Source organism: Felis catus, chromosome D1, assembly GCF_018350175.1.
Source record: "Felis catus isolate Fca126 chromosome D1, F.catus_Fca126_mat1.0, whole genome shotgun sequence".
NCBI classification, from domain to species: Eukaryota; Metazoa; Chordata; class Mammalia; order Carnivora; family Felidae; genus Felis; species Felis catus.
Window position 1 is genome coordinate 27,995,792 of NC_058377.1, and position 13,962 is coordinate 28,009,753.

The 13,962-nt window shown below is 43.7% G+C and overlaps 1 protein-coding gene across 1 annotated transcript in view; it reads left to right on the top strand.

Annotated features, from left to right (window-relative positions):
- Positions 1–4,670: 4,670 nt before the first annotated feature.
- NTM (neurotrimin) overlaps positions 4,671–13,962 on the top strand; it is a 943,500-nt gene continuing 934,208 nt past the window's right edge. Inside the window, exon 1 of the mRNA XM_006936805.5 lies at positions 4,671–4,967. Within this exon, the coding sequence (XP_006936867.1) occupies positions 4,886–4,967 (82 nt within the window). The 5' untranslated portion in view covers positions 4,671–4,885. The remainder of the gene's footprint in view (positions 4,968–13,962) is intronic.

Here is a 13,962-nt window from a genome sequence, read left to right on the forward strand (position 1 = left end):
CCATTCACATCACAAGTGACCATATTAGGGAGCACATTCAACATGACTTTTCAGGGAGAGCCCCTTGAAAAGGTAGAAGGCTGCCTTCTTGCCATGGCTTTCTCCCTCCCTGACTTGACACCACAGGTCAGAGCTGGATCCCCCTCAACCCCAGGTGTGTGGAGGGCAGGCCAGCTCCTTCCCTCCCCCTGAGGCAGGGCTCTTCCCAGCATCTGAGTGTGTGAGATCACCCACGGCACTGAGCCTCAGCTGAGGCAGACCACAGCGGGCAGACAGCAGAGCAGAGCAGAGGCTTTTGTTAAGTCCTGAACATTATTTCAGTGCTGCTCTTTAGATTTAAGCTCCTGCAGTTCTTTCCATAATAGCTGAGAGAAATAAAAAACACTGCCCCACACCCCCTTCCTCCCTCCTTCCCACACACCATACACACCTATCTCCTCCCCCTCACCGGAGCTTTCTGTCTGCGGGTCCTCTGGGCCTGGAACAGCATGTGTGCATGACTGTCCATCCCTCTTCCCAAGACTGGAGGGCTGCCATCGGGGCTCAGCTAGCTTTTGGACAGTGGAGCGGCCAGGCCCCAGTGACCTTCTTGGACTTACTGTCTGATTCAGGGAGGTGACAGGTATGCATGGGGGCAGTTTACAGAGAATCAATCCCTATTTGTACTAGCTCACTGTACACTATAGAATCTTAAGCTACCTGATGATGAAAAGTTTATGAAATGCCATCTTGGCTGCCCTCTCCTCAGAAGTTAGAGACCTCACCCATTTTCCCCATCCTTATTCCTTATTTCTTATGCCTTTTCCTTATTCCTTATCCTCACACAGAAGAATTATTTCTGTAGTAAAATTCTCTTATCTTCAAGGGGTGTGAATGGTGAGCAAATACCTTTCTGTCTAAACTTTGAGGTGCCTTTCCTGAGTTTAATTTTGTCTTGAGACCACTCATCATCCTTTGAACCTGGAACTGGGAAGTAAATGGTGCATAATGTGCATCTAACTAATCCAAGAGGCAAATTGAGTCCCCCCGACACCTGATTGGAAGCACTTACACCTTCTAACTCAGAGGAAGGAGCTCTGATTGTTGAGCAAGGGATGGCAATTTCAAAGTATCTCCTTCCAATCAATCAGAGCTTCCTTGGTGACTTCCTCACATCTAGTCATAGAAATTCCAACCACAGCCACAAGCCACCCCAACTCGAAAGAGTACGGACACCTGCTATATGGGGGCAATTGCAACAATAGAGATTCCCAGCTCCAGGCCTGGAAGACTCTGAGACTAAAATGGAAAAAGGAGAGGAAAAATTCCGACTGTTTTGATGAGACCCATTTCATTAAGTAAGAGATGGGCCAGGCGGAAATACACCCCTCCATGTATAGCCCAGGATCAGCTTTTCAATTTGTAATTACATCAATGAGCTGCCAAGTGACCCAACAGGCCCAGATAGGTGACATTGTGTTAAACCCCGTGACAAAGGAGAGGAGAAGATGGCTTCTTCAGGAGGAGGTTAACTGTGTGCTTTTGTGAAACATGAAGGCCATTGGGAAATTACTCTATGTGGTAAATTCAAGCACTGAAAGAGATATAGCTCTCTAGATAGTTTAGCATTTAGCAGCACTCAGAGCCCAAATTAGACTTTTGGTTTGGCAATCCCTGAGGATATATTTTGCCTTAGTGAATGCACAAAGTACAATTCTGAAACTACTCCCTCCAGGAATCTTAGTCCACAAGTACTGGTATCTTCTCCCAATGATACATGGGAGACCACATCAGTCTCGGTTTGGTTAAAATAGTAAAACAAATGAAAATTAGTTGATGGTTATGATATATGGTGATGCTTATAATGGAATTCACATCATTGTCCCCATTTCAGATCTGGAGTTGATATGACAACCAAAGGCCCGTAGCCCCTAGGGGTCAGAGCCAGAATTTGAAACCAGACAGATTCAACACCAGTCTGTCCTCTCAGTCAACAGGCCACCCTGATGATTACAAGTGTCTGTTGAGTGTTCCTGTCATGTGCCAAGCATGGTTACATCATTTATGTGTAGAGAGTAACTAATGTGGATCAGACATTAGGTTACATTTCACTTTTATTTTAATTTATCTTTAAAAGATTTTATTGCAACACAAGATGGGAGATCTCTCACAGTTCTCTAGCCCCCCAAATTTAGGGGATGCATTTTCATCTCTAATTTTTAATTTATGGTTCCCCTGGCCTGCAATATTCTTCACTCTGTCTTATATCTAGTCTCTAGCTCACTTTCAAGTATCATGACTTTTACCATCTCCGTAGAAATTTTAAGAACTATCTATCAGAAAACAGCCATCTATCATTTTTTTTTGCATTCTGATAAAATTAATTATGTGTACCAACCATTTGCAATTCAGTTAACTTTAAAAACAATATAAATGTTTTCTTTTATATGTATTTCATATGATTTGTAATCTCATATGCTATTGAAATAACAAAAAAAGTCATATGTAAGAATGATATCTACTTGGGTCCATCACAGTATTTAGCATAGGATAATATTTTGGAGATTAGTCTGAGATGTAAATACTTGGGTTCAAATCCTGGTTGCATTGTGTACCAACTGTGTAAATGTGGACATGTTTTCTTTGACCATCAACGTTCTCATCTGTAAAATGGGGATGACAATAGGTGAGAACACTTCATAAGTGAAGATCTAATGAGAACAATGCATGCAAAACATTAAGCATCATCCCTGGCACAAAGCAAATGCTCAATAAATATTATTATTGTTGTCACACATATGGACACTTAATAAAAATTGGTCAGTGTACAGATTCATGGAAGTTTAGGGTGAAGACATTTACAAATGTAATTGTGTCTGCTTCTCCAGGGAGGAACTAAGGGCTTATGGATGACCCAAGGTCTTTATTATCATTCTGGAGAGCAGTGGGATGAAGGTAAATAAAACCCTCCTTCCTTCTGTACTGTACTGTTCACAGTTGCCACAGCCATTCCAAAGCATTTAATTGCACTTGTCACTCTGCTGAGCACCACACAAAAAGACTAGGAGAGAGATAAAATTCTCGTCCACTGGGAGCTCACAATATCAAGGACATTTTGATGGACATGTGAATTAGAACAGAGTGGCAAGAAAAGAAAAAACTCTGTTAGCATAAAACACCTTTAAAATTGAGAGATCCTAGAAATTATTCGAGTTCTCTAACTTTACAAATGAGAGGACAAGGATCACAGAGGTAAAATGAGCTATCCACAGTCCTTTGGTTTGTATGAGCTGAGACAGGTCTGCAAACCTCAGTGCTCTTGCACTCAGTCACTGGCCTGCACACGTCTGGGCGGCCTCTGTTCTTCACACACAACCTCTTAAACTTACTCAGAATGGTAGTACTGTTCCCATTTTCCTGTATGCTCTTAAATATAAATGGCCAAGAAGTACTTTTGTTCTATGCAGTTCAGGAATATATGCATTACAATTATTATAGGGGTTACAAAGAAGTATGTAAATTAGCTGTGGAGATCTGGAAGAAATATTTCAGAAATGTGTGTAGAGACATCGTGATGGTATATATTTATCAGGATCATCTAGGAAGGGTTCTTTGAGAGGCTAAGTGTTCCAGAAGTTTATTCACATCATACAACTTCCTTTCCATATGAAGAAACTAAAAATTCATATCAGCTTCCTGGTCGTTAGAGTGAAAAGTCCCTCTAGAAGTCATTGTGCCCATTTGAATATTTCTGTCTGATTTTTATTCTTACCCATCACCAAGGAGATGAATGCCTTCAACTCTCTGAGGACATTTTATAACCACTCAGAAAGTCCTTCAGCATGTCTGACTTAAATCCACCTTGCTGCAGTTTGAGACACAAACCTTATATTATTCTTTTTAATGAATGTAGGTTGGCTGCAACATATAGAATAAACTCATTTCTTGTTCTCTTTTGGAGAGGGTTCCCCTTCTTCAGACTGCAGCTCTCCAATCTCAGAAGCCTCATCTTTTTCATGGTATCATATACACATGGCTGACTTTGGGAAATAAATTAAGTGAGTGAAAAATAGGAGTAATACAGGTATTCTGACACAGAAGTGACAGCAGAAGAAAATAGAAAGTTATTTATTATTTTCAAAGCAACTAAGTAGGAGGTTGATTGGGAAAAGCTGAAAGATGAGAGAGAGAGAGAGAGAGAGAGAGAGAGAGAGAGAGAGAGGGAGAGAGAAATCTGTCACTGAATGATATTTTCATTGGAGAGGAAAATAGGTACCAACAAATGAAATTTGACTCATCTTTGCAAGTTTCACCGAGCATGAAAATGTCCCTTTAAAATTTCCTGTAAGCCGTTGCTGGCTATGGGATTTTTCTAGTGCACAGGGAATCTGAGTTCAGGAGGCCAGGGAATGCCAGAAGGAAAGGGATTTTTTGAAGCTTGGGGCTCTGAGACTGTCAGTTTAAAAAATGAAAGTAATATAGAAGGGGCAAAGTGGCATTTATCATTCCTTCTCTCCAGGCTCCTGTCTCTTTAATCAGCTAGCCTGATTTGCCCAGTAAATGATTCCTGAGTGAGTGAGTGTGTGTGTGTGTGTGTGTGTGTGTGTGTGCCTGCGCGCGTGTGTTGTAGCTCTGTCAATCCTTGGATTAGAACCAATGATTGCAGCTTGTAGGAGGGCTGTCCAGGGCCAGATTGTACGATGTGTCTCAGTGCCAGAGTATGAGTAGAGATAATTACTGAGAAGTCACACTCTCTCACACCCTCGGCTTTCTTGTTGTGTCCTTCAGCAAAACAGTGGATTTAAATCTCCTTCCAACAGCTTGAGAGCAACGCAATCTGTCAGGAAAGAAAGAAAGAAAAAACCGAACCTGACAAAAAAGAAGAAAAAGAAGAAGAAAAAAAATCATGAAAACCATCCAGGCAAAAATGCACAATTCTATCTCTTGGGCAATCTTCACGGGGCTGGCTGCTCTGTTTCTCTTTCAAGGTAAGAGCTTGCTATTGATTTGCCTACAGTAGACTCAGGAATCGTACAGTGTGCTTTATATGATTCGCAGGCTCCCCGAGTCGGCTTGCTGCACGGTTTGCAGGTGGAGGAGAGAGCGTTTAAACAGCATGGCTGGGACTTCATTCTCCCTACCAGGCTGTGAGAATATTGATTTGATTCTGGCTGCTACCGGAATAGGGGAATGTATATGCATAAGTAAAATGTGTCTGGTGCTCCGTTTAGGTGCGCGGCTATGTACTGGTCTCCCCGGCTTTATGTACATTCTTGCACACATACACAACAGAGCACGCATGTAAGCAGGGGAAAATTACAGATTCAGAGGACATCGGGGTTGCTAATGTGTTGCTTATGTTACTGGGAAGAAATTACAAGAGGAAACTTTAAATATCGGCCAGTAAACTTGCAAAGCTTCTAGAAAGGAGCAAACTGAAAAACGCAGGCTAAGAATAATCAGGTAACTGTGCATCCTGTAAGATTCTGGTCAGAGATACAGCTTGAAGGGATGAATCAATTTGCAGCAGAGGTGGACAACTGTATTAGTTTTGAATGTGTTTGGGAGTGTGTTTGTGGTGGGGGCAGCAGGGTTGGGGGAGGATAACAAGCCGATTAAAGGCAGTGGGAACACTCAGGAGGATCTGAAATTCAGGAAAGATTTTCCAAGTTGAAGGGAGAGTGGCAATAAGAGTCGAATGCTAATTTTCTTTTTATTTGTCTGCGGTGGGAAGCCCAGGCACCAGGGGCAGCAGTTGAGGGTGGGCTTGCTCTCTGGCCCAGGGTACCGTTTGATGTTGGTCACGCTGCGTTGGGGTGCATTTGGAATCTGCTTCAACCTTGAGTCCATTTGCTGCACCGTGTGGCCCCCCGCTCTGTTCTAGCTCTGACGTTCCAGCAGCGGTATTATCTGTTCACCTGCTTGCTCTCGCCCTCCCCTGTCCTCTGGAGGGTCTGACTTACCTCTTTCATATTAAAGGTGTTTGAACTCATCAGGATTGAGACAGGCAGAGAAACTTTCCCTGGGTGGTCCAGCAGAGCTTGCAAAGAGGATCCCATGCAGAAGCTTAGTCCTGTGCCTTGATTCCCAGAGGAAAGTTCAGTCTCACTAGGTGAAAAAGCATGGGGAGTCCCACCCACCTCGTTCTCTTCTCCTACCGCAATATGGAGTTCTCACAGTCTTGCCTATCCCCACTTCTGGTCCTGCCGACCCCTCTCTGAGGGTAGACTTTGGAGGTTGCCTCTGGCCCTTTGACATAAGCTGCAGTGGTTATCATGCGGACCCACACCAGGTGGGCAGAGAGGACCAGGCTGGGAAGAATCAAATGCATGTGTACCCTTGGCTGGGGCTCAAGGAGGAAGGCAAGGGGGTGCTGGAGGGGTGGGAATCAGATGGCAAGGAAGTTCATAGTGGTTGATTTTGCAGGGATATCCTTGATGTCATCTGCTGCGCTCAACCTCAGAGGGGCACTGGCCTCAGAATCTCTCTCCTTTCCCATAGGAGCATTGGTGGGTGTAAGAGTAAAGGAGCCAACTTGGAGGCATCCTTGACTGACTCGTCTTATGTAATATGGAACAGCAGCAGTGTGTATACACATGTATGTGTGTATGCATGTGTGTGCATGAGGTGGGGGTGCACACCCCTGCTTGTTCTGGGTTCATAGGTGCCCACCTGGTAAAAGCAAAACCCCAACACTAGTGCAGTGGGGAAACTGAGTTCAGAGCCAAGCTTCTATCATGCTAACAACAGAAATGAAAACTAAGTAGGCAGAGGGTAGAGTGGAGGGTCACAGGTAGAGAAGGGGAAGGTCTCAAGTCCTCACTAATTTCCATCTGTCCTGAGGTCTGCGTCTCTTCTATCTATACATCAAACCGGAGACAATGGCCAAACTTCCACCATCAACAGCCCCATTGGCAGCGTGCCAGGAGCCCCAGGGCCATACTGAATTTACATATAAATTAGCATACGTGATTTTTTTTTTCATCAGAAATAAATGCAGGGAAGCATAATATTTGCTCATACTTTGAATCATCCCTAAGTAGATGAGCAGAAAGTAGCGGCACAAAATTCTCCAGGGTGAAATCTGATTTTGTGGTCTTGTTTCTCTCATGGTGTGGGGATTGTGTGATGGGGGGAGGCATATCTTAGACCTCCTTACATGCTACCAAATTTGACTTTCCTTAGGAGAATAATGGCCTTATTTGTGCTGTCCACCTCGAGCCAGCTCTGAATATGTTTCAGTGTGTCATAATAAAACAGGCTGCCCAATTTTAAGGAAGAATAACCCCCAAAGACCCCTATACCACATGCCAGTTGGACAGGCAAAGGTGATGTCTGTTTCCTCTCTCTGGGGACAGAAGCTCGAGTCTGCCAGCTATCTCTTATCAAACTTACAGAATTACCGAGGCAGCCCAGGTCTTGCCTGCAATAATCCACCCCTATTGCATTGACCCAGTGGGACTAGTTAGAATGCAGTACACATTCCAAGGCAATTTTTTCTTCTCTGTTTTTGTTTTAAGCTGGCTCTTCCTAGAGCTGCTACTTCCTGGGTTTCTTGCCTTCTTAAAAAAGGTATCCAGGGCTAGTGGTATTTTATGGAATCCTTTCTGACCCTTTCCTCCCCACACCCCAACCCAACCAGCAACCATGATCCAGCTTAGCAGCGGGGGGGGGGGGGGGGGGGGCAGTTTCCAAGGGAATCAGCGCTGATTAGTGCCGGGCAGGAGGGAGGGGGTGATTAGTGCCCTGGGGCTCTGGCCCTAAGACTCACCAGGGTTTATTAGCCAGCAGCTCCTCTTTCCTGGGAACTGGAGCGGGGAAGCCGGATTAGGCGGCTGTCCTTTTCAGCACACCGCCCACCTTCTGCCACTGAGAGGCTCTGAAAGGAATGGCTGGTAGTGAGGCAGCCCTTCTCTTTCTAGAAACCCAACCATTTCTCCTTCGAAGGATTAATGCTCCCTTTAACACCTTCGAATGAGCTTAGCTGGATTCCTGTCTTACGTTTCAAATTTTCCCTCATCTCATGTCCCACATCAACTTGAATCTGACCACTTGAGACACAAACAGGCAGAGTAGAAGGAAAAGGAGATTGGGGCTAAGTTCAAGCTCTCCTTCGGCGGACGCCATTGACATGGACCCCATTCAGGTGGGCAGATGGGGCAGCTTCCTGCCACTCACAGGAAACATTGGGTGCCAGCAGCAGCCTGAGTTGGGTAATGTTTCTGAAATGGGAGGGAGGCAGATAAGACCATAACAATGTTTATGGGCAAAGTGAAAAATCAGTGTGGGATGAGGGGACCCTAGGCCTGATATAAGTACTGTGGGCCATTGAAAAGGAAAAAAAAAGGTCAGGGGAAAGAGACAGAGGAATCTCACAAAGTAACAAAGTAGACCCTGGAGCTGCCAGCTCAGGGCAAGTTAGAGGCAAGTCGTGCACAGCACAACAAACGCAGCTCACCTTCATCCTTCATATTCAGTGATGGACCTCTAAGCATTTGATCAAGGGTGACTGGAGAGTCCGAGCAGTGACCAGCAGGCCTTGCTGCATGAAGACCGTTCTTAGGATTGCAGCTTTAGTTACCAAGTGCAAAGCCTAGTCCTGGTGGTAGGCCCTCCTTTTTTGACACTTTTAAAGCCAAATATAAGGCCAAGAATGACTTCTTATGAGCTGGATGCCTAGCCCCTGACTTCTGTTTTCTCTCAGTAAGCCTCTCCTAGAATGCTGAGCTGTGCCTCTGCTTTCCTGCTCCACTCTGGAATATCTTCCAGCAGTTCCCGGGGCTCTGTCCTCTACACGCCTGCAATCTGGTTGCCCAGAGTCATGGTGACCTAGGCTGGGACCAGCTACTTGTCACAGATGGCCCAAACAAACTGGTGTTGTCTTCAGCCACAGCTTATCCATTGGGATGCAGTGATCCCTCCTAAAAGCCTAAGAACTGATAACATTTCTGCGTCACTATGAGACACATGATTCTGGCATGTACAGGAAACACATGCTGGAACAATTCACAGCGCTCGTCACTGTCTACTCATGATGAACACACTTTGGGTGGGACCATCACATCTGGGATTTGGCTCCGTTCTAGTTTGTTTTTGTTTGTTTGTTTGTTTTGCTTTGTAGTTCATGGCCTGCTCCGTCCTGCCCACCAACTAGAATGCCAAGAATGCAAACAAACTTTGCTTTACATCTAACCTCAGCAGAGGCCCTACAGACTCTTCAAACACTCTAATGAGCATGACTTCCAGGTTTCGTGCCAGTTCTGGAGGCCTGTGTGAGGCTCGGTGGGGAGCATGTACATCTGAGCTCAAAGTTCTCTATGTCTTCTGTAGGGGAAAATCTTTCCCTCTGTGAGCTTGTCTCCCCACCTGCCTGCCAGGCTGGGGAGCAACTCCCCTGGGTGTTGTAAGGACTCATTAATGCTTGTAACACTCCAAACATGTGGTGCTAAGTGGAACTGCATGCTGAGACCGGTTGTATTTATGCAGTTTACTTCCTTTCTGCTCTATTGGCTTGTTAAATGTTTACTTTATGTCTACAGTCATTTGAAATTCAATAAAACAAATTAAACATAAAAGATGAAAACAGGCAAAAATAAGGTAATCAATGGCATACAGGCCAGATGGGGTCCGGTGGCGCCATTGCCATCCTCCTCTGGTGGTGGATGCTTCCATTCCCTTCCATTAGCAACCACAGTGGGAAAGAGCATGCTGGCCATCCACCTGTAAAAGGAGACTTCTTCAAGGAGGTGCAACGCTGGCTGGGCAGATGGCAGAAAGGGGGAGAACAGGGAGAAGATATCTGGAGCTAAGAGTTTTAGAGGGTAAAGACAGTTCTGTCTGGATTGGAAAAAGTGGGTAGAAGAGGACTCAATCCTCTGCTCTATGATTTTGCTCAATAATCTCTGAGAACTCTATATTTTATTTTCTGCATCTCTGTATTTATTTATGCAACCTCCTAGATTAAGTCTACTCGTGCTATCACTGCTTAAACTTAAAACATCTATGTGTACATCCACCTTCCTTCTCATTCTGCCTCTCCCCATCTCTCCCACCCTCTTTCTGCCCTCTCTTCCCCTTTTCTCTTTTTTCTCTATTTCCCTTTTTCTTTCTTCCTTTCATTTTTCCTTCTCCTCTATGGGAACAATAATTGATCAGTTGACAGATCTAGGTCATGCTGGCAGGGGTTGCTCTGCTTCATGCAGGCTTGCCCAGGAGAAGGAGGGAAAGTCTGTCTTCCCAGTCCGCAAGGAGCCCAGATGATGCAGCGCAGCAGGGGGAAGGGGGGACAGATGAACTGGTGGGCTAGTTCAGGCTTCCCCAGCAAGAGTACCTGGGACCCCATTGATCACAGAGTCCTCAGTTATTTGATATCCCCGACACTCTAATTTTCCATATCCAATTTACCTCTGTCACTTTCCCACGTTTTGCTCAGTGTCTATTCCCTGCCTGTTACAATTTTCCTCATTTTTCTTTCTACTTCCCCCTCCTTTCCTCTTCTTCTTTCCTCCTTCCAAAACAATGACAGAGCACAGATACTCCCCCACTTAAGTCATACTAGAGAGATGGCCTTTTGTTTATTTGCAAGAAGAAAAACAGAAACCCTGCCAGAAGAACTCTGTAAGTCATTTGCAAACTGCAAAACAAACCAACAAAGATTCACATTTTCGTTGCCGAGAAGCGAATATTTCAAGAGAGACTGTCAAGCTAAGAAATCAAATATTGGAAAACACATTCTTTAGCACTGTTACTAAGGACATCTTAGGTTACTAAATTTCATTTTTTTTTTCTTCTCTAAGAGTATTGCCTTCATAGTAATAAAAGAATGTTCAAAGGATTGGTTGGTTTTGGCTTCAAAGGCTCATTCAGATTAACTCTCTGGAGGTGCTGCCCTTGCTTTGTCTTGGTGGTGTCACCAAACACTAACCCAACACAGACCATAGCTGTGTATGTGTTCATTGGTTCAATCACCCTGCAAGTGTTTATTGAGTGCCCACTATGTTGTAGTTGTAGGTGGTAGGTGGTGGGAATCAACGCATCAGTGACTAAAACAAACTCAAAGATGAAACCAAAGACAGAGTAGAATTTCTAAGATTTGGCTTGGTTTTCTATCCTTTTTAATAGCATTCAAAAGCACCAACAGGAGTGCCAGAAGCAAGAGGGAAGAATGAAAGACACAGCTTTTGGTTTCTCATGGAAATGGGTGGCAAGAAAGCAACTAACCTTTGATCCTTGTTTTACGTAGGGAGAACTGGGAGAGGACTCACAACTGTAGTTCTGTAATAATAAATAAGAGGTGCTGCCTTAACTACTCCATGCTGTCTTCTGCTAAGAAGGAACTCATAGATATTTGATGTGCCCTCAGTTAGTATGTGGATGATGAAAGCTGATTTAAGTTAGTTGGCTTTGTGACAATTGTCTTTTGTCATTCAAGTTATTAGTTGATTCTTGGCACAATGCCACCCTGTCTGGTAGCTTATCCACCTCCCTTTTGCCTTGCTTTCTGCACAGAATTAGAGGTAAGGGGAGTGGGGGAGATACTTATATCAGACAGATCAGGGAAGGATTTGCCTCTGGCAGTTAGTCTGGATGAGGCAAATGTTATGCAGGGGGACCTCTTAGAGGGATTCATAACTAAGGGAATATCTAAGATAATCTCCCTTCTGAGAACCCTTTTATTTGCTAACCACCCATGTCACCCTAACTTAGGGTTTCTGGAATAATAAAAATTCATCATGCTTTATTTGTTCTCCTCTGGTCGTACACTACAGTTGAGACATGGGTCTTCTTCTAATCCATCAACTTGTGTTTCCAGTCATATGTACCCAGAGGGAAAATGGCTTTTCTTATGCTCAAACTGTGTACAAGCTGCCTGCTGAATACTCAGGATGATTGCTTACCTGGCTGCTTCTATCTGCATTTTCATAGAGGTGATCGTGATTGTTCTTATCTTTCCTCACATAGAGAACAGATAACTTTCACATGGATCCTGAGCCTTCCAAGTCAAGCAGTCAGTTCTACATCTCCTGACCTGATCTCTGAGACTGAAAGGTCATCAGGGGATTTGCAATATTTACATTTTCTAAGCCAATGGTTCTCAAACTTGGTGTATCAAATTGCCTGAGGAGCTTTATAATAATACCAATGACTGAACCCTATCACAGACCAATAAAATCAGATGTTAATCATCAATCTTTTTAGAGCCCTGCAAGAGGTTCTAATATGTGGTCAGATTTAAGCATTGGACCTCTAAAGTCATCTGAAAAGTTCTATGATGTTGGGTAAGACACATCCTTTATATGAGCCTCAGTTTCCACATCTCTAAAATAAAGAATTTGGTCTAAAATATTTTCAAGTTTCATTTCAAGTTCAACACTTTGCAATTTTGCAAATAGTCTTTTTGATATAGCACTTGAAAAGTAGTGATGCTAGAAGAAAGTATTCCGAAGCAGTTTCTGCTTGCAAGGAGCTAAGAATATAGACATAGTCACAGACAGATGACCAAAGTCAGAATGTGTGAATGGTGTGTGTGCAATGCAAACACTACATGCTATATCATATATATTTTATCACATATCTATATATGTATGTATTTCTTTATAAGGCATCCTTAGGATGGGAGAAAAGAATTAACTAGTCACAGCATTTCCCTCATAGAGGAATCCAGGAATGATAAGGATTCTTTAACGAATCCATCTTATAAGAGAATTAGGAGCCACTTGAATGTGGGTCAAGAAAGAATGTGTTAGAGCTGGATTTAGAGAGTGCTAAGCAATGCTGAACCTTGGAAGAATCTCCATTCTTTAGTGGGAAGATTTTCATATTTCTCTTCTGCTCACGGTCCAGTCTCTTCCCCAAGTCAGTTAGCCAGCAGTGTTGCTTCCATTGCTCTCCTTCTCATGAGCAACAAAGGCTCGATGCCAAGAACCTCAATGGCAAAATTGCAGTTAGTGTGTTAGGCAGAAGTGATGCTGGTTCCACTCCCCAAGTCAGGTTGGCTCTTGCTGTGCATACATGAGTGAAAACTTGCCTGTTTTTTTTATGGAGTCAGCAGGCTCAGAGGCACATGGGGAACAGAGCTACCACGCAAATGTGTGCCAAGGGCAGTCTCTGGGTAACTCACAAAGTACACGGCTGGCTCCCTAAAGTGTTCACACTGCTATGTCATCCAATCCCAGAGTCACAACCAGCTCAAGCCCAGAGGAACTTTCAAGATGACTTATTTCAATCTCTCTCTTTGAACTTTGATACCTCAATAGTGGAGCTGCAGTGGTCCCCTAGCTTCTGTCTCCAATAAGGGGGAACATACATCTTTCTAGATTATTGTGCCTGACCATTAGATTTCAGGAAGACAGAAAGAGGAAGAAGACAAAGGAGAGGGAGAATCTGTCTTCTTACAGATTTAGCCATTTTCTCTAGGTCTAGAGAGACATTATAATATAGTGGCTGGATTGCCTGGGTCCAAACCCTGGCTTTTCCACTTCCTAGTTTGAAACCTTAAACAATATAGTCAACTTCTGTGATTCTGTTGCCTCTTCTACAAAATGGAGATAATTATGGGACTTAGCTTTAAGGCTGTTATGAGGATTAAATAAGTTACTGCAGATAAAGTGCTTGGAACACTGCCTAGCACACTGTAAGTTCTCAAGAAGTATTACTTAATAGTATTATGATTGATACAAACACTACTACTCACAGGACAAGTCTAATCCTTCTTCAACATGAATTTACTTTAAATATTTAAAAAAAAATTGTGTTCCCTTCTCCCTCAAATTTTCCCTCCACTGGGCTAAATATAGCAAGATTTTCTCCTAGTTTCTATCTTATCATCCATAGAAAGGGTGCTGATTGCTTTTATCCAAAGTTCTTCTGGGTTATTCTATATTGTTTTTAAAGTATTCTTCTCCCAGTGTGCTTTGAGTAGTCCAAAATATTATAGAATATGGCCCCTCCTCACTCCAACCCAAAAGGGACGAAATCTCAGCC